The sequence below is a fragment of the Euprymna scolopes genome, chromosome 12, assembly GCF_053919585.1.
Source record: "Euprymna scolopes isolate OS-2025 chromosome 12, ASM5391958v1, whole genome shotgun sequence".
Taxonomy (NCBI): Eukaryota; Metazoa; Mollusca; class Cephalopoda; order Sepiida; family Sepiolidae; genus Euprymna; species Euprymna scolopes.
Window position 1 is genome coordinate 137,482,542 of NC_136493.1, and position 16,170 is coordinate 137,498,711.

Consider the following 16,170-nt stretch of genomic DNA (forward strand, 5'->3'; position numbering starts at 1 on the left):
CTCCTTCCGACCACGTGGTGTCTATTTTTTTTTTTCATTTTCTTTTCGCACCAGCTCGCACACACTTTCAAATTTGCATACGCGTTCAAACGCTGCTATTAAAGATAAGTATTTTGAAAACGCTCTTTAAAAATCGTGTTACACTCGTCTAATACAATTGCTTGTCGTTTACCCTGCGTAGCTGCTGCTATTTTCCCATGCGCTCATACGCACTACAGGACGATAGCGCTTAGAAACATAATTTAGAATATGTTTACTTCCTTTAAAAATGCGTTTCTTTTAATAATTCAATCAGGAAATATTAATTTTAATATATTTCACTTTCTTGGTAACGTTGTATTGTTTCATGATTATATGTTTGTTCTTCGTTCTGTGTTTCGGAGAAAGAGTAAACACGTAATTCTTTCTTCGGCTAGATTCTCTTCGCATGAAACCTGTCAAGTTTTCTCTGGTGTGCTTGAGACGTTCTTCCTTCAGTTTTTCGGTTCTTATATTTTGTACTTTTTTACATTACAAATAAAAGACCGTTTTGTACACAAAATTATTTTTACACGTTGTACATGATCTCAGACTTGTCATTGTTTATGTATAATATTTTTTTCGGTGAAGATGTTTATGAGTTTTCTTTCTTTAAACAACATTTTTTGGAGTTTTATTTATTTATTTATATATTTATTTATTTATTTATTTATTTTTGTTTATTTGAAAATCGGGAGGAAATCTGCCCGGTGTGTTGCGCAGTGCATGTTTTTTTATGATTTCGCAAAGTTTAATTCCGCTAACGAAATTTTCTAGAGTTATAAATAGATTGTATTTGTATTAGTAGGAAATAACATTGTATTTTGGCAAAATATAAACATAACATAAAACTCATAAATAAAAAAAAATAATTCTATAAAATTGTTAATGTGTTTAGTAATTTTTAATTTTATTTTGTATACAGGATGCGAGTATAAAGGACAAAAATACAACTACGGAGAACGTTTCTGGATCGAATGTAATGGTTGCACTTGCCAGGAAACCGGTCAAATCAGTTGTACACGAAAAGGTTGTCCTGTCAAAGGTAAATATATTTAATTTCTATATTGATACTAAATATATCTCCGAAAATTATACTCAGGTATGATCAATATCTTATTAAATCCAACAATTTATTCAGGAGTTTATATGCATTTTGATATTTCTCAAACATGTTCATATTATCTATCTATCTATATAATTATAAAACTCAAATTACCTTGTAACGGGTGCTGTAATCCAACATCCGGTTTACGACTTCCAGTTGCGCATGCATACATAAACAAATAATCAACACGACAATTAAACGTATTGTTTTACTGTGTACATTTTCAGCGTCCCAAATGTTTTTTTTGTTTAATTTATTCAAATAAACAATTGGTAATATTTTCTACATTTTTTTACATCGTTCATTTCCGTATTACGTTTAAATTATTTTAACGCAATTTTCTTACAAATAAATCTACTTTAACCCGTTTACAACCATAAGAGCATTTTACAACGGCGATTTACCCATCGCCTTCCTTTTGTTTTTAAATTGATTCTTCATTTTTAAATACTCCTTTCTTAAAAAAACATTCATACATTTTCTTCTGCACTACCAACATAAATAACCCTGAAAATATGTTTTTTATTTGCGTTACAAATAAATAATCAACGCGACAATAAAACGTATTGTTTTACTGTGTACGTTTTTAGCGTCCCAATTGTTGTTGTTTTTTTTCGCGTTTAAATTAAAAGATATATCAAAATTTGAATTAAACTTCAAGTGTTATGGTATCTGTTCAGTGCCCATTTACCTATAAGTATAGCCAACCACTTATAATTCAACGGCTATATGTTTTTTTTTTCAAAAATAAACAATTTTAAACAGAACGACTCATAGAAATCTATCTACATTCTTTTTTCATTTTAATATACTTTCATAAAAATGTTTCTGTTATGTAACAGAAAATTATTTTGTTTACGTCACAAGTGTCACGCTCATACATTAATTCCATAGCTAATATAACATACTGCCCCAACGGATCACGGGTAGTTTAATATATCTATAAAAGTTATACTATGTGTAAGGACATTTCTTAACGTATATACTCAACGAATTTTTATCTACAGAATTTAAATTTGGTATATAGGATATTCAGACATGTGGAAAACTTTTTAATCCCCTTTCACCCAGAAAAAGTACTGTTTACGATTTGCTTACGTGAATAGTTCACATTACAGATTACTTATATTAAAAATAAGTAGTTTGAAAACACCCTTTAAAAATCGTGTTACACTGGCCTAATTGTTATCGTACTTGAGTCACTGTATTTAGATTTTGATTTCGATCTCAGGTCGAGTATGTTCTCTTATTTGTTACTTACAAGAAGTGAACTGTTTAGAAAAAAAAAACATAATGCACAAATGCGCATGTGTCAGTTTCGTATCATATTCTTTTACTTCCTTTTTTAAAGGAATTAATATGTTACGTTTAATACCGGGCAACGCCGGGTACATCTGCTAGTACATAAAATAAATCACTCAATTTACCGTTTCTTTAGGTAAAAAGCCTTTAAAAATACAAAGCAGATACTGATTATGTTTCGATTTGATTATGTTCTTCAACAAATGCATTTCCAATAGATTTGTTCGACTTGATTCGAATAGGTATTTTCATTTTGCTTATTAATTTGTTTATTTTGTTTTTTAAACTTCATTTATGTTGTAGTATAATGTATATCTAGTAGAAGCCGAGGAAATTCCATGGTAGTTGAACGTTTTTAAATAACATCTAATACATAAAAAGCAAAATGGGCACGAGCGTTTGTGTATGTCCACGAAAGGTATTTTGTGTCGGGGTTCTCGTATTAGTTAGATTCCAGAAGTTTTCGCATACTTCCCAGATCGTAATATCTCAGATTCGCAAACGGACATCGTCTCTATCTTTTTTTTTTTTTTTTTTTTGTCGAGTTTTAAAAAGTTCCCACCGGCCCGTTATCTCGGATGTTTGTTTGTCTTTTTCGTATAAATAAAGCGAAATCAATCGAATGCAATTGCCAACTACCGGCCTTCCGGGCTGAGATCTGGTTCGGATCCTTGGCGCCTGGTTCGGACCGGGTCTCTAGCTCAACAAAAATTGATCGGACGTGCGCTCAAAGGTGGCGGCTGCAGTCAATTTGTGGCTTCCTAGGAAACTTCCCTTAAAGGGTAGAGCCGAGGCATGCGCTACATACGTCTTTCCTCTCATCCTTTACCGACTGGCTGTACTTCTCGTGCCTGCACAACACCTAAAAGCTCTTGTCGAACTCTTGTCATCGCCTCTCTGGGACAAAGGAAGAAACTAGGTGAGCAGACAGGTCTGTATCTAACGTCCGTGCGAGGGAAGCCTGGGAATGCCAGACTTAAAGTATCATCGAGACGCCGAGAGACTGGCTTTCCTGAAGAAGATCAACCGTGGCACTCCACAGTTACTGCCTCCTTTCCGGACCTCATTCTCGACCCCTTTGTCAAGAGTCGTCGCAGGCCGCGGGGAGAATCTGCCTTCCTAAAAGAGTGACAAGCCGTGCTATAACTACTACAAAGGTTCAGCGATCTTGTGACTGCTACCGGTAGGGAACTCTACAGGGGTCTAGTAACGGGGAGCACCGACGACTCACTCTGCATGCGTGTGGGTTGGCAGCAGAGTGAGATCCTCTCCGCGTGGAGTTGGACGCCAGGTTTGACTCATTTGAATTATTCAGAGTTCTCTCTGACCTGGCGATTGGGCCGAATGCACTTCCGCTCAACAACATACAATGCAGTTCCGGTTTTGTGGAGTCATCTGCTTGTCCCCGTTGCGGAACAACAGCCGTAAAAACGACTAATCATGCTTTCTTTGATTGCTGCGAACTCCGCCGGTACTGGTTGTATGTCAGCGAGGTAACGGCCTGCATCGCCCCTCGCTGATTACTATATCCAACATCGTGGACAATATGAGGCCGCCATGGAACCGGGAAAGACAAATTGTCTACATTGTAATCTTGGCCGTAGCGAGAATGATGATTTGGACGTCGCGACTGCAAGATGACCGGGGGGGCTGTCTTTTTCTCATCAGAATCTGATCGCTTTCTTTAAACACCAACTACGGGTGAAGATCAGATGTGATAGAAGAAGGCTGCATCGCGCGGTTTTTGAAAGAAGATGGATACATGTAGCAAATCTCTGTGTATGAAGAGAAGCTAAATGTGAATACATGTAGGTGTGGAGGGTGCGGTCTAGGATTTGTCTGACCCCCGCCTAGCCCAACTTTTTTAGACTCTTAGCTAGACAAGTAAATCCCCCCCAAACCACAATCTTTTCTTTGCCAACCTCGAAATTCCACCCATTTTGGAGGAGAAAGCAAACACTAATATTGCCTACTCCCTCACCCACCAATTTTCTCTTTTCTCTCCTGTTTTTCCTTCCCATATAGAGAATCTCCCCCATACTTAGAGGCTGACCGCGAAACCCTGGTTCCTTTACAAACCAGAGTGAAACGGGCGGTCTATCAATTTAGAGCAAGAAGGGCCTTACTAACCATAGCTTTTATTTTTTTACACCCTCGACACAAATGAAATATTATTATTATTGTTAATGTTTTTGTATTTTCATGAAAATACAAAATGTTTTAAAAATTGGCTTTAAGTAGGAAAACCCCTCCACATTACGGAAGGGTAAACACGGTAAAAAATACTAGCTAAGAGAAATCTGTTTTGTTTAAGTTCCTAAATTTTTTGTTCATTTTTTTTTTGTTTGTTTTTTGTATTTTATATATTTTAGATGTGAATAAAATATTTGATACCTCAAAGTGTAGTATCTGTTCTGATGATTCACTTGACACTTGAGTAATTAGTTTTCGGTCAATGTGGAGGAAACCTTTCATATCAGACAATTACGTTTTTAAGTAAATTGGGCTTCGGTCAATGTGGCGGAAACCCTTCATATAAGATAATTGCTATTTATTTTGACCACGTCCCGAGTGTCCCCTTTTTAGAGGAGCTGGTTTTTCTCTCACATTTAAAACGACCTTGTGTCCTATTAATTTTCGTGGGGAAGCAAATAAATACCCCGCCAACTCCCGGCTTTCCTGCCGGATAGTATGTGTTCTGTAATTTGTCCTTTGTCAATGTAGAGGAAATCTTTCATACTGGGACAATTACTATTATTTAGAAACTACTAGAGTGTCCCCCCTTTTGGGGGGAGCTGGTTTTCTACTCACATTAAACATGATCTTGTATCTAATTTGCTTTCGTGAAGAAGCAAATAAATAAATAAACCGCCAACTCTCGGCCTTCACTCGGGAAGTATCTGTTCTGTAATTCATTCTTGGTCAATGTAGGAAAAACCCTTCATGCTAAGACAATTACTATTCATTAGGATACTGCCAGAGTGATCCCTTTTTTGTTTTAGCTTAGCTGTTTTTCCCCCCACATGAAAAACGGCCTTCTTCGGAGGTTTAAAAGCAACGCCATTTCTGCAAGCCATCTTTTTGATTGACTGCGTTTAAATTGAACGCTTAACACTTCTGGTCGCGTCATGGCGTTGAGGTAAGACATCAGGTTTTCTTTCACTTCCGTCGCCTATCGAATTCAAGCCTGCCTGCCTACTACCACATTTGCTTACACCTACAAGCACCCGGGAAACGCCGGGGGCCTAGGCTAGTCTATTATATAAAAGACAAGACAGACGTGAGCGTTTGTGTATATTCGTATATATATTAGCTGGGAGTTCTCTTGTACGTTTAGATTTCAGGAGAATTTTTCTTATACTTCCTAGATCCTAATATCGAAGATTCGCAAAAGAACATCGTCGCTATCTTTTTTTTATCGAGTTTTAAAAAATTTTCCCCCGTGCCGTTGTTTCGAGTATTTGTTTGTCTTTTTTGTAGAAATAAAGCAAAACTATTCGAACGCAATCAGCTGGCGCCTGGTCTTCCGGCTGAGTAGTATCTGTTCTGTATTTCGTCCTTTGTTAATGTAGGAGAAAACTTTCATACTGAGATTATTACTATTTATTTGGATACTGCCAGAGTGCCCCCCTTTTTGGGGGGGCTGCTTTTTCCCAACATCAAAAACGACATTGTGTCTAATTTGTATTCGTGGGGAAACAAATAAATAAAACGACGAAAAACGGGAAGCTGAACTAGCCTCCGGCCAGGTTTAAAAGCAACGTTCCTTTCTACACGTGGGTAGCGACTCCTATGATTCTTAAGTTAATTACCAACTCACTTAATTCAATATTAGCTTTTGGCCTAATGGTTAGCGAGGAAGACTAATTACCCCACGTTTTTGAGTTTTTCCCACTATCGATTTAATTTTTTTTTTCGTCCTTGTCCCAGTATCTTCTACCTGGGCAAAAATTAATTACCAACTCATTTAATTCAATATTATCTTCTTTTTTTTCACGTTCTTTTCCTCCTTCGCGGTACGGGTTCGAGCCTGCTTGCCTAATACCAAATGTTTTTTCTGAACACACGCCTACAACCACCCGGGAAACGCCAGGCACCCAGGCTCGTTATCAATGAAATAAATAAAAAATAAATCAAAACAAATAACGACAAATTTAAACAATTTTTTAGCAAATTCTTTTTAACCGTTTAAAGCTAAAGAAATTTGATTTAGAAAAATTGATTTTTTTCAATGAGAATTCAACACACATCACATTATTTTTTTCTAAATATGTTTTAATAAATTATAAAGGAACAAGTGCAATTCACTTGCAATTTTTGTTTTTATTCTGAAAAGAAACTATATTTTTTAAATTTTCATTTTAACTCCAAACAAGGCACAGTGCCGCTTTAGAATAGGAGATTACTATAAGTTGAAGGAATACTATGTAGAGAATTGGGCAGCAAGATTGCTATTCACATTACACTTCAACTTCTGCATGTCAGTACAGTTTGGAATATGGGAACCCGGAAAGGAGTTCCAAAGTCTAGAAGTTCTGGAGAAGAAACTACTAGAGTAGAAGGCTTTCTCACATCTAGCGATCTCTACTGTGTAGTAGTGGGATTTTTTCGGGTTTGTCGGGGGTATTTATGTACAAGGTCTTGTAGTTCGTCAGAACATCCACCATTAAAATACTTGTAGAACAGGCTGAGGGATGCAACATTTCGTCGATGGGACAGAAGTTGAAGCTTGAATGAAAGTTCAGGGCCTATCAGGTTGGCGACACTCTTTTGTACTTTCGTATGTGTAAAAACAATACGGGAAACGTTGCACAAATAACACTCAAGATGAAAACAATACTCCGATCAAAAAAAAAATACAAGCAATGAAAAATTCAAAATTGTAGTCTATGTTGATATAAAACACAATGTATTTTATAGCATGTAAATTATGAGGAAGAGGAGACAATCGCCAAATATGCTTTGATCATATGAATAGCGAATGAAGGGAAACACTATTTCCTCGTTTAAATATTAAAGTAACACGGATTAATCTATATATATATAAAACATTAAACATATGTGTGTAAATATCTAACAGGTAAACTCTTAAACTAATTGTCACATAGCACTGAAATTCTTCATATACCAAGGATGGTTTATAGCGAGTATTTTTTGTTTACATGCATGCATAACGTGTACAGACATCAGCAAATTGACATGCAAATTGTTCATTTAAGTTAGCTGTCATGTTTGTATTTGTGCGCATACGCATATTCGATTCATTCATTCGTTCATGTTGTTAACTATTAGGCCTTTGTATTTATATAGCAATGAGTAAAAACTGCAGAGTCATTCAGACAACACTTCTCTTTAAAGTGTGGGACGACGTGATAATATCATCTCATATATTTCCGGCAGTTTTGATAAGACATCATCTCCTACTTTTTAACTGAGTAGGAGAGGGATAGGCTGGGAGTTACTTCCGGTGACGACGTCATTCCTCTTCAAATAATGGTTTCAAGTTGGGGACGACTTGAGATTATCATCACATGGATTGGTGATTGTTTTAATTAGACAATCCTTCCAAATTGTATCTCCTGCTTTTTATTCAAGTAGAGGGGTAAGTAAGAGGTTGTGACGTCATTCTTCATCAAATTATTGTTCAAGTAGAGGGATAAGTAGGGGTTGTGACGTCATTCTTCATCAAATTATTGTTGGAAGTGGGGGACGACTTGAGATTACCAAAGTGCTCAATATCCTAGATAGAGCAGGTGTGTTTAAGCGCGACGTGTCATCAAATAACTAATTACTTTGTCTTTTTGGTATTGTGGTGTTATATACGTTACTCAATGAAAAATGCCCAATACCCGGGTAACGCCGGGTAGCCCAGCTACTGTTGGAATAAATATTCAATATATTTAACTATGTCTAAAAGAATAGTGCATTGAAGCACAAAATATATTTGTTTGGTATACCGATGTCTAATATTGTATCCTTTTATCTATTTATCCCAAGCGGATCCTGATCGGCTATTTATGTGCTATGTTTTTTTTTATCGAAAACATTCGTGACTGATTTTTTATTATCATTATTTAGAGTTTCATATTTTGTTTGCCAACCGATGTGAAAGCTTCGAACCAGTTTAGTTTCATTTTATTTTATGCCCATAAAGTTTACATTCGACTACGAGTGTTAATCTAGAGTTAGAAAAGGGATTTAATTTATATTAAGCTGTAGCAGTTTCATTTGAAAGAATAAAAAGCGTAAATAAACCCATTAAGATAATTGTATAAAAATCTTATCGTGTTTTGATAATTTTTGTCATTGTTTTTCTACACAGATTGTTGGCATAAAGGAAAAGGATACAACATTGGACAAGAATTTAAAGACTATTGTAATTCGTGCATCTGTCGTGCTAAGGATCAAGTCAGCTGTACTAAAATAAATTGTCCACCAGGAGGTAAAAAACATGAGTTCTGTATTAATGATAAATGTAATTCCGAAAATCACATTCCAAATTAATCTCACATCATATTAACACAAATATTTGTTTATGTCACTTTTGCAACGCAATTTATTTAAATTTAGGTAAATGCTCGGAAAATATGACTTGAGGAAGATTTATTTTACGCATTTTAAAATTAGTACACATTTATGCCTTAGTGAATATATATTGCTTTGTGTCTGCTTCACGTCTGGTTCGTTAGCCATCTTGAAATACATCTCCCCAAGATACATATAACGAAAGGTTGACAAATAACACAACTATAAAGAATGTTCACCTAATGAATTTATTCATGCTAAATACATTGATAATGTCATTACTCGCGTAATCGACTTCTGAAATTCCCACATAATGTCTTTTATGATGTCTGAACGAAAAAGCAGTAAAATCACATCTGTTAAAAACGTTGGGACTTCTTGCAAATATTTTTTATATTTATTTTTAATATGTATTAGTTTAGTGGCGCATTTACTTTAAATATATATTAGTGTGTGATGCATTCATTTAAAATATATATTAGTTGGGTAATGCCTTTATTTTAAATCTATATTAGTTTGGTAATGCTTTTATTTAAAATATATATTAGTTGGGTAATGCCTTTATTTTAAATCTATATTAGTTTGGTAATGCTTTTATTTAAAATATATATTAGTTGGGTAATGCCTTTATTTTAAATCTATATTAGTTTGGTAATGCTTTTATTTAAAATATATATTAGTTGGGTAATGCCTTTATTTTAAATCTATATTAGTTTGGTAATGCTTTTATTTAAAATATATATTAGTTGGGTAATGCCTTTATTTTAAATCTATATTAGTTTGGTAATGCTTTTATTTAAAATATATATTAGTTTGGTAATGCCTTTATTTTAAATCTATATTAGTTTGGTAATGCTTTTATTTAAAATATATATTAGTCTGGTTATGCATTTATTTTATATATGCATTAGTTTGGTAATATATTCTACAATTCAATCTATCGAGAACGTTTATTTGATTCTGAAGATTTTCCATCACACCATCAATTACATATATCTATATCTGGTCCGATAATTGTTTCATTAACATGTACTGCATAAACTCCACCGTTTTTGTATTCATGAAATTCAAAATGTGGTCTAGAATTGCTTAGTACATACTTATCGAGATTTTTCTATATCGATCTGTTTATTCTCCGTTAGCGCCAATATTTATAAACCTACGTTTATTCTTGAACTTAAACATCCGTTGATGAAACCATTAATTTAAATTTTGTTTTTCGTTAAGTTTTCTAGTTGTTAGTTTTTACATTACGTCAGTGTTTTCGTTTCATTATATTTTTCTCCGGAAAGATTGAGCTTAGAAACGCCATTCAGGATGAGTTATAGTTTCTTTTAAGAATTTGTTTTTCGTAATATGATTGCAAAAAAATCATTAACTTTATTATAAATCACTTTTTCATTAACTTTTTAGTATTTCGTGTATCAGTTTTCGTTCTTTATTCCACGTGACAAAATGTTTAAACTACGTCTAGAAGCTATAACGACAAAACGTACTTTTTGTCCAGCTAGATTACGTTCTTATCAAGGGGGATCAATTCTTAATCAAAGTGAAATTTTGTTTTTCGTTGAGTTCTCTGATTGCTATTTTACATCGAGAACGTTTATTAGCAAAAACAAATCGATTACGCATTATATCCGGCTCGATATTTTATTACGATGTCGATCCGTTTATTCTCTTTTAACGTCAAGGGCAATTAACCTGCGTTTATCTTTAAATTAAACAGATGTTGATGAAAACATTCATTTAAATTAAATTTTTCGTTAAGTTTCCTTAATTTGATTACGAAAAAAAGAAAAATAATTAATTTTACTAAACATCACTTTCTTACTAAATTTGTAGTATTTCTTGTGCTAATTTTCGGCCTTTATTCTAAGTCCCAGGACTTTAAAACTACGTCTAGAAGCTATAACAACAAAATGTATTCCTTGTTTAGATAGATTACGTTCTCATCAAGGTAGATCAATCCTCAGTCAAGGTTCTCATTTCCCCCGCCGAAATGAATGCTTTGAATCATTTACGTCGTGGGTATTTTTCGTATTTTATTAAAATTCTACAACCGTTCGATTTTGCTAGTAGCGTTTTCTGGGGGGAGGGGTTGTAGAAAGAGATTTGATTTGTATTAGGAAATAACTATCTTGTAAAAATTAAAATTAAAAAAGTAAATTCCATAAAATAATTGTATAAAATTTTAACTTAACTGATTTAAATTATTATTTTGTTTTCGTACAGTTCAATGCCGTTAACAGAGTTTTCTGAATTAAAAACGTATATGATATGTATTAGGAAATAAAATTGTTTTTTTTTTAATCAATGTGACATTAAAAAACATAAATGAATTGAAAATACAATTGTATAAAATTCTGAATGTCTTTTGCTATTTTTGTTTTATTGTTTACCAAGGGTGTGTGCATAAGGGAGAAATATATATATATGGAGAATGCTTCTGGGACGAATGCAACAGATGCCTCTGCCTTGGTAACGACAACATCATCTGTACCCTGAAAGGTTGTCTAGAAAAAGGTAAATAAAACTCATCTCTGTACTAACAATAAAGAAAAATAAACAGATCACAGTCAGAGTTAATCAATATTCTATGAGATCAATTGATTTATTCACTAATTCATCTAAATTTTTAAATTCATAAAACACGCTCATCTTATATATAAAATATCGTCAATCTGTTAACCGCTTCTTATAGTTTTGGTCCTGAATATGACCTTAAACTATATCGAGTGGTGAGACCCCAGCTTGCAGGCTTTGGGGAGTGTGGAGCTATCCTTTAATTGCTATTGCTCCCAGGTCCACTCTGACCCGGAGTGGTAGTACCTGTTAGAGTCCCAACTATGGGTTAAATAGAAACCGACTTGAAAACAACAAATATATTCCATAAAAAACATTTTTTTTCTAAATCTTTGGATTCGGCATTAAATAACCTGAAAAGGGTTGATATGCCGTAAAACAAAAACAACCAATCAACCAACTTTTAGTTTCATAAGACTTAGAAAAAAAAACAGTTGATACTCGTTGATATGTTATCATCTGGATATGTTCTTAATAACTAAGTTTCAATTTATATTTCGATTGCTTACTTTATCCACATCAATATATTAATCCCTCTCTTATATATATATATATATATATATATATATATATATATATATATATATATATATATATAATGACCTCATTTTTCCCCTCTGATTTTGATCTTAATAGGATTAAAAATCAAGACATTTCATGCAAATGTAATATGCGCAAACTGCAGCACAAGATCTGAGGTGAATTATAGGCCTATTACCTCTCCACTTCCTCGAAAATCGTAGATTCCTATATTCTATCTGCTGAGAGTTTACTACCACAATCGGTTAAAATCAATGGAGGTAGTAAAATCTTTTCTCTCTAATAAATTCCTCCTTCCCCCGCCACCACTTTATACCGTTGCGGGATCGTTCACAAGGGACACTTACGAAAGAACACCGGTTTGGGTTTTCTTTACTTCGTAGTTGCTTGAAAACCTTGAATGGACTTAACCGATTCGAAAGGTTATTTATGCCATTTTTTCTTTTTTTTTTTCACGTTTCGCTGTGTTTTTTTTTTTTGTTTTAGGTTTTCCGAACACGTTCATAATTTTTCCCCCTGAGTTTTCGTTTTTGTTTTTCCAATTTCTTTTTTAAAGAAGTTTTACGTTTTACGTTTGTTTTTTGTTTTTTTGGAGGGGGGTGTTGCTTTCGCCGATTTTGTAGAGAAGTTTTCCATTTTTTTCTTTTCTTTTTTATTCAAACAGTGTTATCACTACGCTTATTCTTTGCTTTAACACCCCCCCTTACACAAACACCTCCAAACAACCGGGCACACCGGGTACCCTCGATAATATAATATATAATATAATATATAATATTTTGCTTATAGATTTATTTATATGTATTGAAAATAAAGATACCTAAATATATCATATCCAGAACTAATTAATTCAGTATTTAATCCAACGATTCATTTGCGAGTTTATCTGTATTTTGATATTTATCAAATTGTAACGTTGTACATATTTGCCTTTAACGGCGTCGTTACATTTTAACAAACCTAACACGTTATAGACTCCGTCGCAATGCACATAAGAAAGGAAAGAAAAACTCGACTCACTTTCTTTTTTAATAAAAGCCTTTATATCTGATTTTTTTCCAATGACGCATTTTTAAGTACTTAAACGGTTTATTCCTCCTTTTCCAGCCGCGTGTGACGTATTGCCTCGGCTATAATGCCACCCATGCGTCTCGAATACGCCTCGAAAACATCTCGAACATCTTTGTCTTGAACTCGTCCTTTTCCGTTTATGTCTCAAACACGTCCTTTTTCGTTCTCTCGTGTTTCAAACACGTCGTTTTCCGCCTTCTAGTATCTTGATCACGTCCTTTTCCATTCTCTCGTATCTCGAATATGTTCCGAATCCTGAACGTCTTGAATTCTTTTTCTCTGAACTCGTGCGTCATTTTTATATCCGCTGTACGTCACATCGCGCAGCCGGCTCGGTCATTTACATATAGCTGCTGAGGTTAACCTAGCGTCCGTGGCTCTGTTACAAAATACGTATATATAAAATAGCACTAGTCTATTTACCGCTTCTATTAAGTTAATAGACTTTTTAAAAACGGCGTAAAATTATGTTTCGATCTAAGTATGTTTTAATAAATAATCTACAATGAATTTGTTTGATTAAATATTTTATCCGGATAGACATTTTAATTCCGCTTTAGAGATTGTCAGAGATGTAGTTTTCACCTACGTCTAACTTTATACTACGAGGTGTGTGCAATAAGTAATGCCCCTGACCCACTTCCAATTGTCTGATCTAACTGAAATGTTGCATGTGCAATGATTTCTATCTCTACGGGTTATGTGTGTGGCCAATTACAGCTCTGAACTAATTGTAGTTTCTGTTTTACATGTGTTTGAACTGAGTCAGGTGTGAAATGGAACCTGTTGAATGTCGAGCAGTGATCCCGTTTTTATTTTTGAAAGGACACACACCACAGGAGACTTTTGATGAAATGAAAGAAACTTATGGTGATAATGCCCCATCATATGACCTTGTAAAACGCTGGAATCGTGCATTCAAACATGGCCGGAAGTCTGTGGAAACAGCTCCCAGACCTGATCGCCCCCCCCCCTTCTGCCATTGATGAGGCATCTGTCCGTCAAGTTGAGGCTGCCATTTTGGGAGATCGGCGCATTACTATTCGCCAGATAGCCCATGTCAAGATTAGTACAAGGTCTGTGGAAATTATCATTCATGACCATTTGCATATGCATAAGGTGTCTGCCAGATGGATTCCCAGGTTGCTCACATCATTCCAGAAGCGAGAACGCGTCGAGTGCTCGAGGATGAATTTGGATGAATTTGGAGATGTGCCAAGAAGATGAGTCAAAGTTTTTCAAAAGATTGATTACACAGGATGAAACCTGGGTCAATCACTATGATCCAGATACCAAAGCCCAGTCAATGCAGTGGACTCACCACCTCCAAAGAAGGCAAGGGTGCAGCCCTCCTCTGGCAAGGTCATGCTCACAGTCTTCTGGGACCAGGACGGAATAGTGATGACAGATTTCCTGGCAAAGCGTACCACAATTACAGGAGCCTATTATGCTTCACTTTTGAGGAAATTAAGGGAAGCTATCAAAATCAAGAGGTGGGGCAAGATCAGTAAAGGTACTCTCCTCATGCAGGACAACGCTCCGGTCCACAACTCGCATGTCGTCAGATCAGAAGCACGTGGTTATGAAATATTGCCCACGTGTGGTTATGAAATATTGCCCCATCGTCCCTACTCTCCTGACCTTGCACCCTCTGACTTTCACCTCTTCCCAGCCATGAAGTTGTTTTTGAAAGGGAAACGTTTCCCAGATGATGCAGCCTTGATTTCTGAAGTTATGTCGTGGTTGGAGGATCAACCTGGGGTGTTCTACAAAAACGGTTTCCAGAGCTGCATCAAACGATGGGAGAAATGCATAACTCTGGGTGGTTTCTATGTAGAGAAAGGCTAATAACTGTGCCAAGTTTCGTTGCTCTACTGCTATGGGAAATGGGTAAGGGGCATTACTTATTGCACGCCCTTGTAATACTAAACGCTTTAATTATAAGTTTGCAAGTAAGTCTGCAAAAATATATCTCGTACTAAAAGTGTATCCTGTCTTCATGAGTGATGGTATTAGTATAATGACAACCTTCATAATTGATTTATTAACAAGAACTTTAAGGTTTTCATATTTTTTTTTTTTTTTTGCACTTCAGAAAAATAGTTACTAGACTTGTGTGCAGGGCATTTATTTTTCATTTTATGATTTTATTCTATTAGAGTTCAAATCCAGTTGTGAATGTTTTCCTTAATTTATTTTAGGATATATCATGGTTATTTGAAAACATTAAAAGGCGCACATAAATTCCTAAAGATAATTGCATAAACTTCTAATTGTGTTTTGAAAACGTTATCTTTGTTTTCTACCCAGATTGTTGGCATGAAGGAAAAGGTTACAACTACGGAGAAGGTTTTAAAGACGACTGCAATTGGTGTATGTGCCTCGGAAAAGGTCTAATCAGATGTACCAGAAAATATTGTCCTCCAAAAGGTAAATAAATCTGATTTCTATATTTACAAGAAACGTTACTTATTTTTACAAAAGAGTCACCACTTATGAAGACCCGGATGGTACTCGATGATAAGGGTTAATGAGTCAATGGTAGTCAAGGGGACAATACCATAGTAATCGTCAGTAGTGAGAAATTTGGTAAATTGGGTAACTTAAGGGGGAGGCTTATCAAGGAGACTTGAAGACGACCAAATTGTAGTCAATTGGAAATCAGAAAAACGGAAAAGATTTCCACTGGCGCGCAGTTCTAAGAAAGAATCTTTGTTCATGGAATCTACGTTCAGGTTTAGGCACAGATAAAAAGTGAGGGAAATTATTGATAGTGGTTTCAGCCAGACGAGTGTTTTTCATGAGAGTAAGGCAGGGGAGGCCATAGCTTGGAGCTCAGACGAGCACTTGCCATGAAAATAACGATAAAGTAGAGACAGACTCACAACGACTTTTCTGTAAGAAAGAGGTTGCACGGGATAGAAAAGAGCATTCTCCACTAGTCTATTTTGACCTCTGTCAAGGCAAGATAAACTGCTTTTAGCAGCTCCTGGCAAAATGTAGCAACAGTACTTCATCATAGG

At 35.1% G+C, this 16,170-nt stretch overlaps 1 protein-coding gene across 1 annotated transcript in view; it reads left to right on the plus strand.

Moving 5' to 3' along the window:
• Positions 1-16,170, plus strand: part of LOC145291110 (uncharacterized) — a 129,705-nt gene that overhangs the window by 80,484 nt on the left and 33,051 nt on the right. The window contains exons 26-29 of the mRNA XM_080136626.1: positions 944-1,063; positions 8,751-8,870; positions 11,357-11,476; positions 15,458-15,577. Of these exons, the coding sequence (XP_079992752.1) occupies positions 944-1,063; positions 8,751-8,870; positions 11,357-11,476; positions 15,458-15,577 (480 nt within the window). The remainder of the gene's footprint in view (positions 1-943; positions 1,064-8,750; positions 8,871-11,356; positions 11,477-15,457; positions 15,578-16,170) is intronic.